Source organism: Humulus lupulus, chromosome 2 (assembly GCF_963169125.1).
Source record: "Humulus lupulus chromosome 2, drHumLupu1.1, whole genome shotgun sequence".
Taxonomy (NCBI): Eukaryota; Viridiplantae; Streptophyta; class Magnoliopsida; order Rosales; family Cannabaceae; genus Humulus; species Humulus lupulus.
Window position 1 is genome coordinate 280,412,986 of NC_084794.1, and position 23,703 is coordinate 280,436,688.

The following is a 23,703-nucleotide window of genomic DNA, read 5'->3' on the forward strand; positions in this document are numbered from 1 at the left end:
TAAGTAAGGAGATAATGAGCCGCACGGCCCAACCCAGTCGTGGGTGTCTGAATACGCACGTTCCTGCTGCGTGTCCGATAAGTCAGGAGCATATCAGACACATGATGTCTGATATATGCACGTTTACCTTGCGTGTGTTGACTTTACAAAGGGTCATAGCCTCCATACTCAGTTCGTACCGCGAGCTGGACGCTTGACTCGACCTTCGGTCTTCAGAGCCCGGACTCTGTCATTAAGCAACCAGAGGCAACTCCTTAAATTACCTCGAGTTAAGGAGGTATGATCTTACGACCCAGCTCCGATTGCGGGGGCGTCGATTAGACCTGCAGCTCAGCTCGCTAATCAGCCTGTGGGAAAAACATCACATTCAGTATGGGTAAAAAAAAAAATTATATATATAAGATAAGATCGTAGAATAAATATATCATACCGTTGTCATCCTAATTTAAACCCTTACCATAAGAATAATCATGTCCCTATTTATAGACCTAATAAAGTTGTGAAGCATAACACATATTGAGCCGCCTTTATTAACGATAAAAACGTTTATTCTTATATAATTATTGATAATTTTGGTTGATTTGGTAGTTAAGATGAGCAAACCATTTTCTCAAACTCAAAATCATGAAACCTAACTCAATTTAGTCACTGTAATTTCGTATTGAAAGCAACCTTCCCCGCATAACATTAGATCACAATTTCATATTTAGATTTAAAAATAAATTAATGTATAAATAAACAAATATATAATAAACACTTTTTAATAAAGTATATCATTCATAACCCCCAACAAACATCATTATGTGATTTGACACTAATAAAAAAGAAACATGTATATGATTACAAATTCAAATTGTAATATGAATACTATTTACGTAGCTATATAGGCTTACGTGAGATTATATTGTCTGTGATTCCAACTATAAAAGCGCGGTTGAATTAAATTCATTCTTACCATTCCAAACTAATTAATTTCTACTATGACAATCTTATTATCTATACAAATGCAACTTTCTTTCTCATAATTAATTTAATTCTCCCTATACTATTTATCACATTGGTTTTGTTTTTATATTATTTTATAGGGTAAATAATTATTTGGTACATTATATTTTATCAAAATACAGATTTGATATCTTATTTTTTCAATAATGTTTATCTAGTATCTATAATTTAAAATTATACATATTTAATACCCTAGACTCAAATTGATCAATAAAATATTATCAATATGATCAAATTGTCCCCAGTTATATGTAATTTAATAATTAAATTTTAATTTGAAACCCATAAAATTAAGGACTTCATATTTTAGTCTTTAAGTTGTAATAAAAGTAACCAAAATAACACAAAATGTAAAAAAAAAAAAAAAAAAAGATAAAACATTCCAAAATGGTAGCAAATATAGCTCTTTGATCTCTTTTATTGGTATTGTTTATAAGTAATATTCAATTTATATAGACAATTTTATTAAGATTAGCTTAACGAGTATAAATTGTATTTAACTAAAATGCAAACGAGTACGAAAATTTCCTGATGAAAATTTGAATGGTTAAAATAAATATAAAATGATAGGGACAGTCTAGGGTAAGGTACGTTTTTTTTACCTTACCGATAAGACACGACATTGTTTTAAGTATGTAAATCAATTATAATTCTAATTTTTTTATTTTTTTTATGACGGTGATCATTGTAATTATAGTAGGTCTCTTCCAAATTGAAAAAAAAAATGGATCATTTACGGTGCAGAAATCGAAATTCAAAAAATCTATTTTCTACATGTATATAAAAAAATTTAAAAAGTACACTTGCAACAAACTTTTTTAATTTTGATTTTAGTACTATAAATTATATGAAATTTTTCAAAAGCTTACAGTAGAACTACTCTAACTACAAAAAAACATTGTTATAAAAAAACCTGTGATAATAATTGATTTATGTGCCTAAATAACAGTCTTGCCTTACCGGTAATCGTTAAAGTAAAAAAACATACATTATTATATACTCGAGTATTTCCGAAAGACCCGACCTTTGCCAAGAAAAATGTGCATCTTTAATAATTGAAATGGATTATAGGCTTGACATATATATATATATATAATTTATAGAAGCCATAGATAAGGCTTCACATATTCCAAGCTTTTCATACTAAAGTAGGGCCACATTAATTCACATTTATAATAATATAATGTATTATCAACTAATACAAACCATTCATACTATTATTTTATGGCCCAAAAGATACTTTATATCACTGTCATGACTAAAATTTGATAAAATATGAATGCTACTTCTTACTTTATTTTTCATATCATGTACATGTTTAACTTTATATGATATGCAAATGCTACATAATTCAATGTCACATATCTTTTATACATGACTTCACATCTATATAGCATCTTTTTTATACGCTAATTGCAGTCATGGTTTTTTTTTTTAATTATTACAATTATTTAAAAATAGTACATTTGGGCTAATACAAGCTAAAAATACTTACTAAAAAATGTTTAAAAATAATTTTATGTTCGCAATTTGTATTTGTGTTATGTGAAGGCTCATGTATTACAAACAAATACTTAACCCAAATCTAATTCATTTAATAAACACAAACCTAATATACATCTTTATAAACGGGTCAGCATGTCACAACTCATTTATAAAAGTGTCATACTCGATTTGTGTGAACACATCAATCCATCAAATCTATTTATGACATATTTAACACGTTTATATTTTTACGATTCACTTAACACGTTTATGAGAAATTTAAGAATCATTTGGCTAGATTAATATAAATATATTTTTTAAATATGATAAAAATAAGTATGTTGACTATGAAGGTATTATTGAATTTAGGTATAAAATCTTGGCCCCTAATATTCAGTTAAGATTGATAATGATGTACCCTAGTTCAAGTACGATATTTATGCCTGGAAACGACATCCTCTAGGATCAACCTAATAGGCGGGGAAAGACCAGCTCGAGTTGTAGGAGTGCTCAAACAACTAGCAATACCACTTAAGTATAAATGACGTGCTTGAATCGTAAAAGGAGTGCTCGGGTAAAGAGTGTGCTCTAAGATCCTTTAGTCGAATTAGAAACTTGGGATTGATACATACCACTGTCAAATATTGAGGATAGGGCGATGGAACGTTTCAAGAAACTCTCACAACCTGCTCGCAGTGGGCATGCCTTAAGGTTGGAAGTAAATACTTGAGCAGAACACCTGGGAGCAGGGACAGAGCCAGCAAAAGAGTCAGAGGGGGCCAAAAAAGAAAAAAAATTGGGAGGGACCAATAAGTTGAAAAATAAATTATTAGGGACTAAAAATACAAATTTTGAAACACTATTAATTTAAAAAAAATAAAAAAATTGGGAGGGCTCAAGCCCCCCCCCCCCCCCCCCCCCCCTATTTACTTGTTGGATTCGTCCTTGTCTAGGAGGTCAATAAGATACTGTTGAGCAAACTATGCTATGGCCAATTTGATTGAAAACATTTGAGGAAGCTTGAAGACAGTGTGAGTTGGAAGGAGCTTAGATGGACCAGGAGTTAAGAGAACTCAAATTTGGGCATTGAGTTGGATCCATTCACCATGACCATCTTGTAAATACTATTGCTCCCGAACTTTAGGTTCTCAGAGCTCGACAAGTACAATGGAACTATTGACCCCATCAATTATCTTAGTAGCTTCAATATCACATGATGGGACTACCCAATGTCTTTTTGGAAGCTTGGTGTAGATGCTTCCTAGCCACAGTGACCGGGGCTGCCAAGCAATGGTTTAATACGTTTGGGCCTATGTTGATCGACTCCTAGAAAACACTATCCTCGAACTTTAAGAAACAATTCTATGCTTCTTGGGTGTACCCTAAAAATGTATCACCCTGGCTAATATGAAACAAGGGCCTGAGGAACCACTCAAATAGTTTTTTAGGCAATTCAATGAAGAGGGAGATTGAGTTTGTGTTGGTAATTGGTTTACCATGTACGCAGCAAGAATGCACGGGGTGGTGGGCCCAGAAATTTCAAATATTTTTATTTAAAAAATCTTTAAATAATCAGATCTATTAACATGTGCACATTAATCAATGACATAGAAAAATGATAAGAAATTTTACCAGTTGTAGAACTATCAAGATTCCTCGCTATCTTTTTGTATCTCCTACGAGCATACAATCCTAAGCAGTCTCTAAAATACTCAGATCAAGATATTCCATGAAGTATCTCTACACCTCAAGACGTGACTGGGCATATAGAGTAATGGTGGGAATTTTGTGATTCACAAGATATTATCAACATATGAGATCTTAGAATTTTTCAGGTCTGAGATAATTTTCAGGGATATAGAAAAATAATACAATATTTATTTTTCTCTCTTAGAATTCTCTTGAATCTTCTAGAAACTATTTTCTATTAGATAGATTTATAAAAGAATAATAAATTTAAATTTTAAAATTCAAATTATAAAACAATTATTAAATTAAATAAATAAATAAAAATATCAAAGATGAATATTGTTACACGTGTCATTTTCACGACATGTGTCTTAACTAATTTTAGTTATTTATTATTTAATAATTTATTTATTCAAGAATATCTAAATCTGATAACTAATCTTATAGATTTTAATTAATGAATGAATTTCAAACGTATTCAAACCAATTTTGAATTATTTGAATTATCTTTTCACAATATATAAAAAAATAACAGTAATTAATTCAAAAATAATTATTCTAATTATTTGAATGAAATTTTCAAAAATTACAATTATAATTAAATAATTAATTTACAAAATTCAAATTAATCAATTTGTAAAAGGAAAAATATTAGTTTGGTCATTATGTTTTGCCTAAATACTCGATCGGTCCCTATATTTTATTAAATGACAAATTGGATCACGTGTTTTACAAAACTGATCAAACTAGTACCTTGGACCTAATTTTGGTCAAACTTATTTTAAATATGACCAAAATACCTTCAGATTTTATTAATTAATGAATTTATTAATAATTAAAATAGATTCTAAAATAAAAAGTAAATTTAATTAGTTTTAAAATAAAAAAATATTTAAACATAAAATTATAAACAAAAAAATTAAATTTAAGATACAAATAACCATGTTCGTCAATTAATTGTGATACACAAATTCAATACACATAATCAATACAAAACAAAACATGTTCTTGAGTTCATTTTTAAAACCCAGATTCAAAACCCAAAATCAAAATAAAATATGTTTTGAGTTCATTATTCTAACTCTTCAATACCTAAAATTAAAATAAAACATCTTCTTAAGTTCATCCATAAAACCTATATTCAAAATCTATCATACAAAATCCAGATTCATAAATCATACAAAACCCAGATTATCAATCAATAAACAATTGCAATAGAAAAATGTACTTCTCAGATCTATACTAGTATTATACAAAAACTTAAAACCCATAATAAATTAGTGAAAACCTTTGGTAAACGTAGATCAGAACTTGTTGGAACCATTTACGGTGGTGGTGTAGCTCAACTCCTTGTCGATTGGCTCAATCGAGGCCTAGAAATCTCATAAATTTTTAGATTTCGACGAGACTCCTCCCTCTGCTGCAGCAACGATTGGAGTCAATTCATGGTCGGGTTTTCTTCATCTCAACATGATGAGTTCACCTGTACCACCCCACGGCCACGAGATGCTACTAGAGATCATTGGAAAGTGGCTTAGAAGCCATGGCAGTGCACGGCTTCAGCAAGCCCATTGAGACGAAGGGCGGCACATCAGGTGGCTGAGTCACGGGGGTAGGGGTTTCAAGGGTCGGCACTGCTCATGGTGGCATGCGTGTGATCAGACGGTGGCTGGAGGTGCCTCAATCGGGGCTGGGCAGAGGCATGCGAGAAGAAAGAGAGAGAGAGAGAGAGAGAGAAAGGGAGAGTGGGGTGGGGAGAGATAAAGGGGTTCTAGGTTTTTTTTTTTTTTTTTTTTAAAATTGATTCTAAAAGAAAATTCATTTTTATAATGTTTTATAAATTGTTTTTGCATATTAAAAAAAAGAAAATTCATTAAAAGAATTAAAAAAAAAAAGAAAAAAAAAACAAGGGCATTTTAGTCATATTGAAAAATTGTTTGACCAAAATCGGGCTCAGGATATTATATTGTTCCCTTTTACAAAACAGAGGGTCTGTTTTGTCATTTAACAAAACATAGGGGCCAATCGAGTATTCGGGCAAAATATAGGGACCAAAATAGTATTTTCTCTTTCTAAAATTAATATATTAACTAATTAATTTATCTCAATTACATATTTGACCCTAGAGAATAAATTTCTTCCAAATATATCATTTTCCTGATTTTTTCGGTTTAAATTCTTACCTTGAATAGTATTGATAGATACATCTCGGGAACCTATGGATCTATAATTTCAAGCTCCAATAAATTTAGATTATTAATTAAAACTCTTTAATATAATAACATTAATACAATGGCCAAAATAATATTTTTCCTTTCTAAAATTAATATATTAACTAATTAATTTATCTCAATTACATATTTCACCGTAGAGAATAAATTTCTTCCAAAATATGTCATTTCTCTTATTTTTCCAGTTTCAACTCTACATTGAATAGTGTTGATAGAGCCATCTCGATGACCTATGAACCTATAATTTCAAGCTTCAATAAATTTAGATCATTAATTAAAACTCTTTAATATAATAACCTTAATTTATTAATCTCAATATTATTCCACTAAAAATATGAGACTGTACTCTTGCAATTATAGATATTTATTTATTGAGTATTTTTAATATATGAAAAGCGTCCATCAATTTAATCATTACATACAATTCAATCATCAATTAATGATTCATAATTAATGTAGAGATAAGATCATCGTTTTACCTCATTAATTATTTATTGTTTCCTTATGTATTATTAACTAGTGAAAGTTAATTCATAAATTAGTTTATGAATTTGAGCTCAATAACCTTTCAGTTCCAAAAGTTAACCCTTAAAAGAACCATTATTCAATTCATTTAGGAAAGATATAGATTTCATATTTGTATATTATGTCTCCAACCATTCATATCAATGAGTCTCCAAAACAAAAGTTTTCAGTTTGATCATTTTGGCAAATCATAACGAGTGAATCAAATGACTCAAATGACATAAACATGAATTCATAATAACTTCAGGATTAAGATAAATTTTTATACGATCGTCTTATTGATGTGTTTAATTATAACTTATAAAACAAAACGGTGTTCAGTTAAGTATTAATAACATATGGGGTCTAGTTCATCTATAAACATATTGTACAAAGTAACTCCACTAAGATGTCCTACTACATCACTAATCTATACTTAGATTAGATGCATTCATAATACTAGCGAACATCAATTACTTAACCATGAGAAAGATCATAAGAGTGGTAGTAGACCAAATACCCCAAATGGACACGAACTTTGCAGGTCAATGGATTGGAGCACTTGGAATGATGATATTTTAATCAATGACTACAAGGCCAGCCACCCTCCTTGAGTCTAAACTCTGTGCTCTGTGGTGTATGCTGTTATAGTGGTTTTAGTTAATGAGTGTGGTCAGTTGTGTTTATTGTTGTTGTAGTTTTAGCTTTTTTTCAGAGTAGTTGTTATCTTTATATATGGACTGTTGTTCTTGGTCCAGTTTAATTTCGTTGTTTTGTTCACTTCAGACTATGTTTTGTGTGTTGTGATGTGATGAGTCTGTATTCTCTTCGTGTATGTTTTTCATTCTCTTTATTTCAATGAATTTGGCCCTGAACCAGACCAAGTCATTGATTTTGTAATTTTCTAAAACTCTAGACCGACCACCGTCTGTTACTATTAATCGGAGTGATTTCAAACCACATAAATAAGCCAAATATGAACCTAAGTCAGATTTAAGGGCTAATGTGAATGTTATATTCCTTTCTTTTTATGAGAGAACAATTGTTGACCAATATAATATATATGAGTCTGAAGATAATTTATTAAAAAAAATCAGTATTTCAATAAATAACTATAGTTAAATAGTGTCTTCGTAGAAATGAAAATGGAAATGAAATGCTCTCTCTGGTCTCACTTTGAGCAAGAGATTTAAATCACAAAAGGACAGAGGACATAAAATAAATTGCTGTGGGTGACCCTCTCTCTCAGCAGTGTAACACCAACTCATGTACAATCTACAGTAACACTATTGAAACATGAATTATTGTGCTATTTTACCTTTTTATTATTTAAATAAGAAATATATAAATAATAATAATAATTATTATTATTTAAATAAATAAAAAAATAAAAAGTGCAGCGCTACAAAAGTCGTCTTCTCTCTTTATATGATATATATATATATATTTATATGACTGTGTGACCATTTTAGTTGCAGTGAAAGAGAAAACTGATCAGTATCATTACAAAGCCTTTTTTTCTTGAATTTTCTCTCGTTGTCGATTTCAGACGTACTTTCTTTCTTTCTTTCTTATCAAGTAAGCTCTCATCTGTTTTCATCAGATATTATTATTATTTATTAGTTTAATCCGTCGATTTTGTGTTTGATTGTGTATAACTCTTTTTTTTTTTTCAAGATTGAAAGGTTTAGATGGGTTTAAGGTATAGAATATTGGGTTGAAATTTAGAGATAGAATTAAGGAGGATTTTTTACAATGGAAGGAGGACAGCTCGTGGATTCGAACATTCATGGATTCCACACTTTGCAAGGTACGTACGACGTGGTCTCTCTCCATCTCTCTCTCTTTATGGTCCTTTCTTGTTTGTAAATGCGTAATTTGGTGCTCTTTGGACTGATTAATGGGTTTTTTTCTTCTTTTTCTTGAGTGTACTTTGTGTCTGTTGTTGGATGAGTTTTTAATCAGAGCAAAATCAAAATTTATGTGTGTTTTCTTTTACTGAACTGTGGAGTAACCAAATTGCATGAGATTTTGTTGTGAAAGATTGGGAAAAGTGCTTCTAAATAGTTAATAAAAAATGGTGCCTTTTTTATTTGGGATTTCATGTTTCTTAGAGGAAGTGTACATTTGGGTCAATTTTCTTTGTTTTGAGGATATAAACAGAACTAGGCTGATTGAAAAAAGGGTTATAATATCTGTATAGTGTAGATTATTAAACTTTTAATCTGTGAATGATTGAGTTGGTCATGTAGACTGTTGTAGTATTTTTGTCGGGTTAGATTTTTGGATTATGTTGTTCTTATGTTGATTTTTATTTGTTACTGCGAAAATAAGTTAAATAAGTTTCAACCTGATATGCGTGTGTGTTTAAAAGAATGAAGTTATTTTGTACCATAAGTTTGAATTTTATTGTAGATTTGGATGTTCCAACCATCATGGCTGAGGCCCCATCAAGATGGCTTCGCCCAAATGAAATTTATGCAATGTTGTCCAATTACAAATATTTTACCATCCATGTCAAGCCAATGAACTTACCCAAAGGTAACTACATATTTCTCTTGTTGGTTGTAATATTTTTTTCAGTAAGGTTTAGCTCTATAATCTTCCAATGAATACCCCTTTTATGTCCCTAATATTCCTTGGATTATTTGTTCATAATTAGCTCGCAGTTACCTTAGTTTGTGAATTTTACTTTTTTCTTTTAGTTTGAGTCGTATACTTATGAGATATTAGAAGCTATTAAGACAAACATTGTGTAGGACTTAAAGAATACGCAATGCTGCATTGATTGGTAAATGTACAAACAATTTTTAAAAGTGCGGTTCCTGTATTCTGCAGTGCAGTTAATTGACAAAAAGAAACATATATGCTAACATGCTGTCACGAGAACTTTCGCTTTTGGTCCATTTTTTTTTGCATATGTATCAATGTTGACATTGCTCTACTGGTATAATGGGTCTTTGTGTGATATAACAGGTGGCACTATTGTACTATTTGACCGTAAGATGCTTCGGAACTTTAGGAAAGATGGTCATAACTGGAAGAAGAAAAAGGATGGGAAGACTGTTAAGGAAGCTCATGAACACTTAAAAGTGAGGTTTACTTCCTCAATGTACTATCTTTATTTTAAAACTCATTTGTGTTATATATGGCAGCGAATTCATGTGGACTTTTGTAACCAGTGGGTTGATGATGCTTTTCCAATATTTACAGAATTGTTTTCCTGGGCCTAGGATTGTGACATGTTTGTTGTTATTATGTGGATGCTTAAAAATGCATTAAATCTCTACACGAAGAAATTTGTCTACCAGTGATTGGCTTTCCAAATGCATGAGTTTTTACAGAATGACTATACGGGCTGATCTATGTTCATATATGATTGGTATTTCTTGCCAGCCATTCTTTACTTTGTTGCTAACCACCCAATATAAGTTGACATCTAACTGAAAGAAAAGTTAGGCCAATGGGGGTTTTGGATTTTTATAGAAATGATTTGGTAAAAAAAGTTTGTGTACGAGCTGTTCTATGTTCCCTTTATTGTTTATTATTATTAGATAAGCATTTGATCACTTTATATCTATTCCTGTGTAATTTTTGGAAAGTGGTGCCCTCATAGATGTGCTAGAAGGGTGCGAGTAGAAGATGTGGTGTTTAGAATATAGGGGTTTGGACTGAGGTTGGATTTTGGAAAGGTTACAGTTTGAGGCAGCTTTGTCAGGCTCTGGTGGTAGAAAATCTTGTTTCAATTTGTTGAGAATTTGTGACATTTGATCTTTGGGTAGAAAGAATATGTATAACATGAATTTTAAGTAAGTAAAATATTCTGGTCTGTTTCCTGTTAAAACAAAATAACTACAGTTTGTCTAGTTTAAAGCTTGATATTGTATATTTTTTCAATGTTTATTAGTTATTCTCATTGATGACAAAGGTGATAGAAACAAGAGGAATTGGGGAAATCATTTGTGATTGTTATATCTCTGTCAGATGATGCTTTATGCTCCTGACTTTCTCTTGTTGAAATTTTTGAAGCTTAATCAGCCATGGCATGATTGTTATCTCTAAATTTCTCCTTGGTGGCACCCATTCGATCTCGGGATATTTAATTCTGAGCAGAGGCCTTTTGATTACTAATTTTTTTTTACTGTTTCACATTAGTTTTGCTTTCATGGACTGAATCATTTTGAAATAACGTTCTCTCATTAGAGAACTATGCCATACATGTATATTCCTTCTTTCATTATTTTTTCAATTGTACAGGTTGGTAATGAAGAAAAGATACATGTGTACTATGCACATGGCCAGGATTGCCCCACCTTTGTTCGGAGGTGTTACTGGCTACTTGACAAGTACGTGAATTTTTATGCATCATCGACTAGTCTACTCTCTCGTTTAAACAAAGTCTAGTAGTTTTATGTAAAATTCATTGTTAATTTTTTTCCAGGAGTCTAGAGCACATTGTCCTTGTTCATTATCGAGAAACACAAGAGGTTAGTACTTTTTAGCCCATCAGTAGCTGATTTAATGTAAAATTGAGTAAATATCAATTTATTTTTCTTTTGATTTTTATGCTGCAGTATTATACTATTATGTTACTTCAATAATTCAATAACATTCACTGGAACTTGTTTAAATAATCACTGAGAAGTCTAGTATAATGAAATTAGTGATACTAATTTAATTTTAAAAAAAAAACTGTACACTCTTGATGCAAGGTTTTTTAAGTCTTGGAAGAAAATATAGTTAAATTTTTTCTTTGACAAATTGTCTTGAGAATGGAAATCTAGCCTTACATGGTAAAGGATGTACTCATAACTGGCAGAATCAATTATTCCCAACACCCAATTTAGACACATTGTACATTGATACACATTTTGTTATTTTTCTCTGTGCTCAAAACTATGTATCTAACCTTACTTTGGGCTGTGATTTCTTTATGATACAGTTGCAGGGATCTCCAATCACACTGGTGCATACACCTGTACATTCACATTCTAGTTCTTCGTCTGATCCACATGCTCGGGTTTTATCAGAAGAACTTGATTCTGGTACTAAAAATGCACATTCTGATGGTGGAAAAGAACATTTAGGTGCACTGATGAATTCTCTCTACTTCAACTATACAGTGTTTTTTACATGAATGATTATATTGAAATCCAATAGAAACAAACTTGTTCACAATTTAAGACTGTCTTGTAATGTGATTTCGATCAATTAAAGTCATTGTGTTTTTTTTGTTCCCCTTGAATAAGTGATTATGCAGTGTTCTCACGCTTTGCCTTTTTGTGGATCAACAGGGTCTGGGAATAGTTTAACTGTCAAAAATTATGAGCAGAGCCTTCATGATATTAATACACTTGAATGGGATGAGCTTCTTGATCCAAATGATCCCATTAACTCAGCATTGGGAGGTAATTGACTGATACCATTTATTAGAAGAGGCTGTGATAAGGAATGTATTGACTCTTTTTCCTTTTGTCCATCTTTTTGGGGGGGTGCGGGGGTAATTTCTTAATGTAGCAGATACAGTTTCATGCTTCAACCAGCAAAATCAAGGTGTTGGAAAGGGATCTTCAAGTGGTGTAAGTATTATCCTTCAGGTTAAAAGGCTCAATTTTCTTATCCCCTTCTATATAAAAGATTAGTTTATCTGCCGCTGTTCATTTGAGTTGTGTAGAAATTATATGTGATGGCTAGTCGTTTCAATTACTCGACATCAACTTGTTTGGTGGCCTCATGGTGGCAGCAATGATAGTTTTCATGTTTAATTTCTATGCTGTGCTTACCGAATTAAAATCATTCAAAACATCAATTCAAGTGGCTAATGTATAAACCTTTTTTTTAAAAAAAAAAAAAAATTGGTTCACCCTAATGAGTCATGACCACATGCATTCCCCTCTAGCTAGCAGGCTGCTTGACTATTGCAAATGTTAATTTTGCATCAGCACTTGTATAAAAATACCTTTTTTTTCTGGGTAAACTTCTATTTTTAAATGGATCAATCTTCTGCGTTGCCTTTTCAGGGAGCTAGTGATATGGTACCTATGCATTCTTCTTTTGATCATTTGACCAATCCAATTGCTACGGGTGGCAACACGCCTGGTGATCACCGAAACAATGTTTATGTTCAGACCATGGGAGCTCAAATGAATTCAGATTTCCAGAGAAGGGATTCTGTTGGAGTGGTTACTGGTGACTCAGACATTTTGGTTAACAATGGATTGCATAGCCAGGACAGTTTTGGGAGGTGGATAGATGGCATTTTGATTGATTCTCCAGGCTCTGTAATCGATCCATTACTTGAAACTTCAATTTCGTCAGCTCAAGATTCATTTGTTTCTCCAGCAACGGGTCATATCCAATCTCCTGTTCTAGAACACATGTTTAATATAACCGATGTGTCACCTGAATGGGCTTATTCAAATGAAAAAACAAAGGTATTGTTATGTATGTCTTTATACAAAGTTTGGAGAATGTCTATGCTACTGCTACTTCACAGCTTTCTTGCTTTTGCTATGATAAGTAATGGTTCATACTTATTATCAAATTACTAATTTCGTATATTTTTCTCAGTGAAAATATTCATAATGTTTTTGCCTCCAATCAAATTTTCTTGCAGATTCTAGTCACTGGCTTCTTTCATGAACAGTATCAACAGTTTGCAAAGTGCAACCTACTTTGTGTCTGTGATGATGTATGTGTTTCTGCCGAATGTATTCAGGTTGGGGTGTATCGCTGTTTGGTTCCACCTCATTCCCCTGGATTCATAAACCTTTTTTTGAGTGTAGATGGCCGCAAACCCATCAGCCAAATTGTAAATTTGGAATATCGCCCCCCTGTTACTTCTTTGGATATGAAGAACAACTGGGATAAATTCCAACTGCAAATGCGACTTGCACAGTTACTCTTCTCTTCATCCAAGTGCCTCAACATTCTATCTAGTAAAGTATCACCTAATACACTGAAGGAGGCAAAGAAGTTCGCAGAAAAAGTCCCCAACTTTTCTAAAGCCTGGGATAACTTCATCAATTCAACTGAAAATGGGAAAACTCTATTTCCGCAAGCACAGGATAAACTATTTAATCTCATTTTAAGGGACAGGCTGAAAGATTGGCTTATAGAAAAAGTTATTGAGGGGTCTAAACCCACTGAATTTGATGATCATGGTCAAGGCATAATCCATTTATGTGCTATTCTTGGATATTCATGGGCCATCCATTTGTTTTCAATGTCAGGTCTGTCACTGGATTTTCGCGATAAACATGGATGGACAGCTCTACATTGGGCAGCTTTTTATGGAAAGTATGATATTGCTTCATCTTTGTAGTTTTATGTTCAATTAAAGAGGGAAGCAAGGGGAGGAAGGGGTGGGGGAGTATTTTTATAATGTGTTTTATTTTTATTTATTTTTTTTAAAAAAAAAACTTTAATAAGAGAATCAATCAGGAGTTAAGTTTTCTTGCTCTTCTTTTGCAATTTAAATTTAGTAAGCCTTTGATTTCTTCCGTGATGTTGCTTATCATGTCTGTCTGATTTGCATTTGTTTTATTAAAACATTGCTTGAAGCACAGGATCATTTCTTAATCCCCTAAATACTTCATTGACAGTGCCAAAATGGTGGCTGTTCTGCTAACCTTGGGAGCAAAGCCAAACCTGGTAACAGATCCCACTTCAGCAAACCCTGCTGGATGTACAGCCGGTGATCTTGCATTGATTAGGGGTTATGAAGGCTTAGCTGGTTTTCTTTCGGAAAAGGCCTTGGTAGAACAATTCAATGATATGAGCATAGCTGGAAATGCCAGTGGCACCCTTGATACTTCTGCAAATGACACCGTATACCCTGAGACTCTCAGTGAAGAGCAGCTGTTTTTGAAGGATACTTTGGCTGCTTATCGCACAGCTGCTGATGCAGCAGCACGTATACAGGTTGCATTTAGGGAGCATTCACTGAAAGTTCGGACTAAAGAAGTTGAGGGTTCCTCTCCAGAGGAAGAAGCACGCAACATAGTTGCAGCAATGAAGATTCAGCATGCCTTTCGCAATTTTGAAACCCGGAAAAAGATAAAAGCTGCTGCTCGCATACAAGATAGATTTCGTTCATGGAAAATTCGTAGACATTTTCTTAATTTGCGCCAACAAACTATAAAAATCCAGGTGACCATTGATTGAAAATTATGTTTTTGAACTATTAATAGGATCTACGAAGCTGAATGAAACAAGTACCTTTGAGAGCCCAAGAAAACCTAGTGATTTCCTATTTTCCCAATGCAGGCTGCTTTTCGGGGATTCCAAGTACGAAGGCAATACAGAAAAATTCTCTGGTCTGTTGGAGTCCTTGAAAAGCTTGTTCTGAGGTGGCGTTTGAAGAGAAAGGGCTTTCGAGGACTCCAGGTTACACCAGTCGAAGTTGACCGGGGTAGGGAAAGTGACACTGAAGAAGATTTCTATAAAGCTAGCCAGAAACAAGCTGGCGAACGTGTCGGGAGGTCTATGGGGCAGGTCAAGAATATGTTTGCATCAGCCAAAGCACAAGAAGAATATCATAGGGTGAAGGTTGCACATAATCAAGTCAAGGTTAGTATTTTTTAACATAATATTCTCAGCATAATGCTTCAACTCTGCATATCATTGATCTTTATAATGTTAAATTTGTTTTCTACAGCTGGAATATGAAGACCTTTTTGATACTGATCCTGATTCCGACATTACTAGTTGAAGACACAGGTTCACTTAGCTTCAGACAAATGTGAATGAATTTAGCCATGTTTCAAGGTTGACGTCTGCGGTTGTGTAGCCTGTACATATTGTAAATGCGTTGAATTATAAATATCAGATCTGCCCTTTTGTCCCCTTCCAACTATTTTAACCTTTCCGTGTCCAACTTCTTTCGGTCCATTCGAGTCTTTTAATGTCTTTCTGGTTTTTGATTTTGTTGTTAATGGTTTGAACGTAGTGATTGACCGACTTTAGGCTAATATTTTGCACAATACAGCATACAAGCTTGTTTTAGCTCCTATTTGATTTTCAAGATGCAAAATCTGTTGTTTCCTTAGCTCTCTTCGATTCTAGTATCAAAACTTTTCCCAGCTAGAAAAACAAGAGCAATTTCAACTTGTATTTCATGTCATAAAGTCGAGTATAGGTATTTGGGATCTGTCCAAATATTGGTTCTCTGTACATGATGTTTGGTTTATACATCTTACATTTACTCATTTTAGAAAGACCATTGGGAAGGAAGGATATGATTTACAAGGGTCCAGTTTCACCCTCTTTGCCACCAATGGATTGGTTTTCTTATGTTTCATGCCAATTTTAGTACGTAATCGATTTACTAAACCACAAGCAAAATGGTAGGAATTTGACCTGAAATCAACTAAGCAGATGCACACGAGTTTTCAGCATTTTATTTATTTATTTATGTATTTGGTTTGGGGGTAGGGCCCTCCAATAATTAAACAAATGACAAAATCCTTGGTAGAAGAAAGTGATTTTTTAGGAGGAAGTTGCTGTCGGTGTGTGTAATGCATAAAATGAGATTTGGCTGCATATAGACCGTGACTTCTTTATGACTTTTGAACCCTCCTTCTAGACCTGGCTGTTAGGGACACGTGTCCCATTCCCTACTGTCAAAAGCTCAAGGAGTGGTTCACACTAGACAAGACAATATTCCCATATTTTTCCTTCTTACCTAACCAAACAAAATTTTGGAGACAATTCCAAAATGAAGAAAAAAAACAAAAAACAAAGAGAATTACTTGGTGAGCCCCATAACCCACAAATTGTAAATTTGCTGAATTTACATCTGTAACAAAACACTTGGTTCTTAAAAACAAACACAACTTTGAATATTACTATCTGAAAACTAGATTACCAAGCTACAAAGCAACTACAAACTGAAAACTAAATTACTCTTTTTACATGAACACTATGCTTAAACATGGGTTTGAAGGAATATTACTATCTGGGGTACCCTAAACTGCTGGCCACATCTTGCTCATGCCATTCATTTAGCTACTAGATGTATTGAGACATCCACTTAAAGCCTTCCCCATAACCCATCTTCCGGACAATGCTGCACATGAAGACCTCAATGGGACGGATATCGGAATCGGACAGATTGCGCTTGTCCTTACCGGTGGTCAAGTTAGTGAGGCCTAAATAGTAACGCAGCTCATCTTCTGAGGCAGCAGAAGGTATGTCAATCTTGTTTCCCAAGATGAGAAATGGAACAGTGGCTAGCGACTCATCGGTGAGGAGAGCATCAAGCTCCTTTTTCGACTCTGCAAACCTCTCCTTGTCGAAAGCGTCGACTAAATATACAACAGCATCAACCTAAATGATCAAAATGAAGACAAAGGTGAGCAAAGATGAAACATGTCATCCCAACAAAAAGAGAAACACCAGTTTTAATCAAACTTCTTGATAGCAATATAATGCAAAAAAATAAATGACTCGGAAAGGTTACTCATCATCAATAAGATCGAAAAAGAAAAATTCAAGTCTACAACTAAAATATCTTTTGATTATTACTACTGGAGTAAATGAAATAGCCTTTCTTCATTATATATGGAATCCGAGAACAAATTGTATAAAATTCTAGACTAAAAAATGTCAAGTTCAAATAATAAATTAAACTACATTCTAGTATTAGTGGTAGCCTGAAATGTCAAGTCCACTTGGGGTAGCCTGAAATGGCTGGCTAGGTGAATTCTAATATTAGTGGTCCGGTATTTGAGATGGTAAAAGTATTTTGAGGAACATTCAAGTTAATTAAAGAGTTTGGCCTATTGTCAAACATAATAATTTCTGTGTTTAAAAGCAGTTTAGAGTTTAATGAAGCCACAATGACATTTACATTAATAAAGTAGGTTCAATGGTCCAAAAATGAAGGTCCAACAACCAACTAACAAAGACTTCATCGTTTTAAACGACAACCAATAACAGTGCCTTTCAAAATATAAAACTAGTCAAATGGAAACAATCAACCAAATGAGCAAAGTCAAATTCGAGTATCTGCTAGTCTGATCACTAGAGATCTTTTGAATATTTTGGAGATTAATAACAAAGAAACTGAATTTTAAACATTGAATGTAATAGTCTATAAATAAATCAGTGCTTCATTATCCCAAAATTCAAATTTAAGGGAACCCAAAACGGCAAAACTAGAACTAGATATATTTAAGTACAACCCACAAGGGCCATCACCACCATTGATCAACCACATAAAAAGAAAAGCTATATACCTTAGCGTAATAGTCTTTCCACACTCTGCGAGCGATCTGATGGCCACCCAAATCAAAAGCTTTGAACTTAATTTGCCCAATACTCAATTCTTCTGAAGTTGGGTACTGCGTGGGTTGATGCTGAACTAATCTCTGCGTAAAAACACATTACATGATATATATATATATATATATATATTCAATCCAAACAACTTATGTTTCTTCTACTTATATTTTCCATGGAATAAAAAAAATGTTAAAATACCTCATCCTTTAACATGTGAAGCAAGGTGGTCTTTCCAGCATTATCAAGCCCCAAAAACAAGATCTTAGCTTCCTTTTGCCAGAGACCAAGTGATGCTAGAACCCCATAAAACCAATCCACCAAAAACATTTCTTTTCTTCCTATTACTCGAGAGAGAAAATAAACAGCAACCTCACCACAAAAAAAAAAAAAAAAAAAGACCAACCCAGATAAAATTACACCGAGAAATTGAAACCAAATGAAGGAAGAGAGATATGGTGCAAGAAAACGAGGGAAAAAGAAAATGCCGGAATATTATTTTCTGGAAGATTTTCCGGGAGAATTATATATATATATATAGAGAGAGAGAGAGAGAGGGGCGGGGGGTGGGGGGCCTGATACTCAAAATGGGTTTGGCCGGTTAGGTGCTGACGTGTGCCCACTGATAATGTAAAGTGATGATGATATTAGCTTGTTTACTGTCTTACGTGGACAAATTTGATTGGATGAGACTCGTCATTATGAGTGCTAGTCGACTAGACTACCCGTCTATTTAGAAACCACCGGTTAAATTTTTTGAAAAAATAATATATATTTTGTTTTATTTTACTTTAACACATGGTAAGTTTTTTAAAGGGAAAGCAACTAATATTCTGTTGATTTTAACAGTATTCTCTCCAAAAAAATACTTATGCCCTTTTTCTCAATTTATACAAAATATTCATTTAAATTCATATTTAGTGAAAAAAAACTAAACGCAATAATAGTCTTCATTTATGTACTTAAAATTAATACATATATTGTTTTATTTGAATAATGCATTTTAAAGTTTTTATAAAATACAAAAAAAAAATTATAAAAAACAAAATTGATAGCATTAAATTAATATTTAAGTAGATTTTGTTATTTAAGTAAAATCAAAGCAAGAATATAATATTCTCGATAATATTTATTGAGATCCATACAATGTATGCCATGAACAATAGTGATGCTAAACAAAAAGTCACAAGAGTTTAAGCACAAACTTTCAGTCCCAAACATAACAATGAATCAAATATTGTTACCTCCTCCAACCCAATAAAATGGCAAAAAAATTGAAAATTAATAATGAAAATTAAAAATCTCTGTTGGGATATGAATCGTGGTGAGGCACTGCAAACTAACAGCAGAAAATTTTTTCCCACGCAAATACAGAGAGCTAATAACAATAATGATGATGATGATGATGTTTTTGCTTATCTCCCCCTAACTCATCTTCTTTCTTTCTTTCCCCTATTTGATGTATTGAGATAGCCATTTGAAGCCATCTCCATATCCCATCTTGCGAACAATGCTGCACATGAAAACTTCAAGAGGCCTAACATTGGACTCGGTAAGGTTGACCTTCCCCTTGCCAGTTGTGAAATTGGTCAGCCCCAGATGGTATCGGAGCTCGTCTTCTGAAGCTGCATATGGGATGTCAATCTTGTTGCCCAAAATCAGAAAGGGTACAGTGGCCAGGGACTCGTCTGAAAGGAGTGCATCGAGCTCCTTCTTCGACTCTGCGAAACGCTCTTTGTCATAGGCATCAACTAGGTAAACTACAGCATCAACCTGTTTAGTGAGAAACAAAGAGGAAAGGCATGCAGCAGAGTTTAGTTCTTTGGCATGTCTTAACAGGCATAGTTTCAGTTCTATGGATCATAGTTTCATAGAGAGAAAAGGATTCTTTCGATGTTCTTCAAAACTAAATAACAAATGCAACATGTTTATCATCGTAAAGCAAATATTTGTTAAATTACTAAGAACTAGTTTTTGAGTCATTCGCCATGTATCTTGATTTAGTTCAGATATTACCTTTATGAGTATCGAAATGTAATTTCGGGGTTTTGAAAAAACTTCTGTAGCAAACACACTTGACAACTAATCATGATTAGCTTCCGACAGGAAGACATGTATGGAAAACTACTATTAAACACCTCTATTAAATATAGAGAAAAAAAGGTGCTTATCAGCAAAACTTTCCTGGTCAATTTTTGCCTTCCATGAAACAGATAAAACATGGAATTTTATCCGGGATTATGAAGGCAAGATAGTAGTAGCTAAACTGGTGAGATCATGATTTAGCTGAAATTGCTTTAGTTACATCTATTGAATTTCAAAAAGTCTCAGTTTTTGTCAACTGAAAAGGACAAAAACACAAGTGAAATGCACTTGGATTTTTTGTTGTTAAAGACCAATAACTCACTGTCCCAACAATATCTGCCGTACCAATTACCAGAACCGAGGCTTTTGCAAAATGCCTAAATTTTTATTTGAAAAACAAAAATCCAATGCTAACACCAGCAAGCAAAGACTTTTAACTTCGAGATCAGAACAAACAAAAGCACAAATCAAATTCAGCTCACAATTCAAATCTGTTAATTATGAAAACGAAATAGAACAAAAACCAAAGCCAAATGGAAAGAAAATCGATTTACCTTGGCATAATAATCTTTCCAGACTCTACGAGCGATCTGGTGACCACCCAAATCAAAAGCCTTGAACTTAATCTTCCCAATGCTCAACTCCTCCGAGGTGGGATGCTGGGTCGGCTGGTGCTGCACTAATCTCTGAAACCAAACAAAACCCAGTTCCAATTTCTCATAAAAAAACTACCCAGATAAAGAAATATACACAAAAACCAAATAATGGGTATTCGAGAAACAAACCAACCTCGTCCTTCAACATATGAAGAAGGGTGGTCTTGCCAGCATTGTCAAGGCCCAAAAAAAGAATCTTGGCCTCCTTTTGCCATAGCCCAAGAGAAGCGAGGACCCCGTAGAACCAATCGAACAAAAACATGGTATCAGAAACCCAGATCGGAGAATTGAGGAAGCAGATCTCTGACCCAGAGATCGAATCTGGGTTGAAATGTGAGAGAAAGGAGAGGTTTGACGAAAAGGGTTAACGTTATTGTTGTTTATTGGTGAGAAAAGTATACGAAAGAGGAGAGTTGTTGAGTAGTAGTAGTAGTACGACTTGCCTCTTTAGAGGGGATTTTGTTCTCGTGCAAAGGTGTTTATATATGAATACGATTGAGTTGAGCTGGCCTCTTCTTCTGAGCTATACCTCTTTCAAATCCATGGTTCGGTGGCCTCTTGTTCGATGTTCCCTATTTTCACTATTTATTTAATTACCATAAAACGAACAGAGGAAGAGATTGCAGGATTCGCTATGAAACGACGTATCTTTCTGTTTCTCTCTCCTTTCTCTATGATTTAAACGACATGTCGTTTAAGAGATTATGTTTGTTCGTTGATTTACGATTATAGCCTCTGAAATTTCAAAGTACCATTCACCTTACTATAGCTTGAAGGTCACTAGTGAAATTAACTCTTTTCGTTTGTTTTGTATTTTTACTAGTTTACACAGCTTATTATTTTATTTGTTTTTAGTTTTGAATTTTACTTATTTTAAATATAAAAATATGTAAAAAAAATTTTATCAAGAGCATGTTTTTAGTACGTGACTGCATGTTAATGGGGGCTATACCTAAAAAGCCTTCTGTTTCGTTTTGTTTGGTGGTGCAAGTGTCCAGAGTCCCCTTGGATCTTGGGACATTGGATTTTGGTTGCCATTGGTGTTTGGCTTCGTGGAGCTTCGATAATAATGTTGTTCGACTTTCATATTGCTCCTATGGTGATATTGTCTACCTCTCATTGAATCTAATGGAGTTTTCAACTCATTAATGGTGGCTACGAGGCTCTTCGCTACTCTTTGAGTGTTTTGGTGACATAAACTATGATTCTGTGCTACTTTCATAGCGTTTCTATCTTGTAATTATTTTGATTGATTAATTAAGATCTTGGTTGGCGCAGCTTTTAGCTTTTTAAAAGTAATTTTTTTTTTTTGAATAAACTCTTATTTATTGCTTCTTAGATGACTTACTAATAGGTCTTGATTCTTACTAATATGTCTGACTTGACAATACGAATTTTGGACCTTGAAGAGTTTTGATTTGTGGGTATATCAGTAGGCTTGAGCATGTTTGGTGTGTGACGCTTGGGTATTTTGTTATTGGGTCTTAACGCAATTTTAGCTACTATAATCTTCATTTGCAAATTGTTAGTGTTAAGGTTTTTCATTTCATGATCCACCTAAATTTCTTATCTATTAAAAGCAAGCTCACTAGTTCACCGTTTTTTTGATTGTGAGAATTTAGATTGGTCTTCTTGGGTATTTTACATTGTAACAAACTTAGCTAGCCTACTTGAGTTGTTTCTTTATGAGATTGTTTAAGATTTACTTGTACGAGAATTTGTCCCCTTTAACTGATTATAAAAAAATTATTTTTCTTAAAAAAAAAAAAAACACTCAATGGTCATTTTTCGTTGATTAAATTAACCCACTTGAAATTGTGTGTGATTTGAATAAACGACGTGTCACTTGATCTTGTAGAAGTTGCTGTCCTGGGCCATTCATAAATGGACCGGTCTTTTTTCACAGGCCAGAATTAGGATGAATGGGGCTCCAGAATTATATTGGGCCATTTATTGTGCAACACCTTACAAAAGCCCAAAACCACTCAATAATAAGCCCAAGGGCATTATAGTAATTAAAGTACAATCACTAAAGAGAGGTAGGGCTTCTTCAGCAGGTCAGATAAAGGGTCCAACTTTCTCATTTTTTGGGTCTCAGGCAAAAACCCTAGCAGAGCGTCGCATACTCCCCTTGTAGCAGGTCAGCCTCTCTCTCTCTCTCTCAAATCTCTTCAAATTGTTCGGCCCTTACCAACTACAATCGGATCTTCGTTGCCATTTCTTCTGTAATTTAACACTTCTTATCTATTATTTTTTTTTTTTGAGTTACAGAAATGGCCAAGTCGAAGAATCACACCGCTCACAACCAGTCCTACAAGGCTCACAAGAATGGCATCAAGAAGCCAAAGAAGCAACGCAACACTTCCACCAAAGGGGTGAGTTTATTTTTTATTTGATTTTTCCTGTTTTTTAAATAATTTATTTTAAAATGCAATTTTTGTTAATCTTTTTGGGGGCTTTTTTGAAACAGATGGATCCCAAGTTTTTGAGGAACCAGAGGTATGCTAGGAAGCATAACAACAACAAGAACGGGTCTGGAGCCGAGGAGGAATAGATGAAATGCCTTCAAATTCGCAATTTTTGAGGGTTTTTTTACTTGTTCTAATTAGGCTTTATAGTATTTCAAGAAGTTTTTTTTTGTCCTTTTAATGTTTTATTGTTCTGATTAGCTACAATCGGATGTTACTCTCTAGTGGGTTTTGATTTACTATTCGAATTTCTGAGTAATGAAAATACTTTCGAGGGTTTGTTAACTCTTCTGGTTC

At 33.5% G+C, this 23,703-nt stretch overlaps 4 protein-coding genes and 1 non-coding gene across 10 annotated transcripts; 2 read left to right on the top strand and 3 right to left on the bottom strand.

The window, feature by feature from the left end:
• Positions 1-8,337: 8,337 nt before the first annotated feature.
• On the top strand, positions 8,338-15,925 carry LOC133819512 (calmodulin-binding transcription activator 5). Of its 5 annotated transcripts, none has more exons than XM_062252774.1 (14): positions 8,338-8,492; positions 8,592-8,724; positions 9,330-9,455; positions 9,891-10,006; positions 11,172-11,260; positions 11,356-11,401; positions 11,857-12,001; positions 12,209-12,322; positions 12,432-12,511; positions 12,935-13,348; positions 13,531-14,213; positions 14,519-15,065; positions 15,183-15,485; positions 15,574-15,925. In XM_062252774.1, exons 2-14 carry the CDS (start codon positions 8,670-8,672, stop codon positions 15,625-15,627), a joined length of 2,772 nt encoding a protein of 923 aa, XP_062108758.1. In that variant the 5' UTR covers positions 8,338-8,492; positions 8,592-8,669; the 3' UTR covers positions 15,628-15,925. The 5 variants fall into 5 exon arrangements, with proteins under 5 accessions (XP_062108758.1, XP_062108761.1, XP_062108760.1 ...); XM_062252777.1 differs by having other exon boundaries at positions 12,432-12,493; XM_062252776.1 differs by having other exon boundaries at positions 12,435-12,511.
• Positions 15,926-16,662: 737 nt separating this feature from the next.
• LOC133819514 (GTP-binding protein SAR1A-like) lies at positions 16,663-18,732 on the bottom strand. Its single transcript, XM_062252781.1, has 3 exons — positions 18,399-18,732; positions 18,155-18,286; positions 16,663-17,243 (listed from the first exon to the last, which is right to left on the bottom strand). Exons 1-3 carry the CDS (start codon positions 18,525-18,527, stop codon positions 16,926-16,928), a joined length of 579 nt encoding a protein of 192 aa, XP_062108765.1. The 5' UTR covers positions 18,528-18,732; the 3' UTR covers positions 16,663-16,925.
• A 557-nt stretch (positions 18,733-19,289) lies between these two features.
• LOC133819513 (GTP-binding protein SAR1A) lies at positions 19,290-21,523 on the bottom strand. 2 transcript variants are annotated; one of them, XM_062252780.1, is made up of 4 exons: positions 21,382-21,523; positions 21,072-21,259; positions 20,837-20,968; positions 19,290-19,970 (listed from the first exon to the last, which is right to left on the bottom strand). In XM_062252780.1, the coding sequence occupies exons 2-4, from the start codon at positions 21,198-21,200 to the stop codon at positions 19,650-19,652; spliced, it is 582 nt and encodes a 193-aa protein (XP_062108764.1). In that variant the 5' UTR covers positions 21,201-21,259; positions 21,382-21,523; the 3' UTR covers positions 19,290-19,649. The 2 variants fall into 2 exon arrangements, with proteins under 2 accessions (XP_062108764.1, XP_062108763.1); XM_062252779.1 differs by having other exon boundaries at positions 21,072-21,505.
• Positions 20,308-20,436, bottom strand: LOC133820376 (small nucleolar RNA snoR83). Its single transcript, XR_009886789.1, has one exon. It is a non-coding gene; the product is annotated as a small nucleolar RNA snoR83 (small nucleolar RNA).
• A 1,400-nt stretch (positions 21,524-22,923) lies between the features above and the next one.
• On the top strand, positions 22,924-23,703 carry LOC133819516 (large ribosomal subunit protein eL29z-like). Its single transcript, XM_062252782.1, has 3 exons — positions 22,924-23,078; positions 23,210-23,313; positions 23,409-23,703. Exons 2-3 carry the CDS (start codon positions 23,212-23,214, stop codon positions 23,490-23,492), a joined length of 186 nt encoding a protein of 61 aa, XP_062108766.1. The 5' UTR covers positions 22,924-23,078; positions 23,210-23,211; the 3' UTR covers positions 23,493-23,703.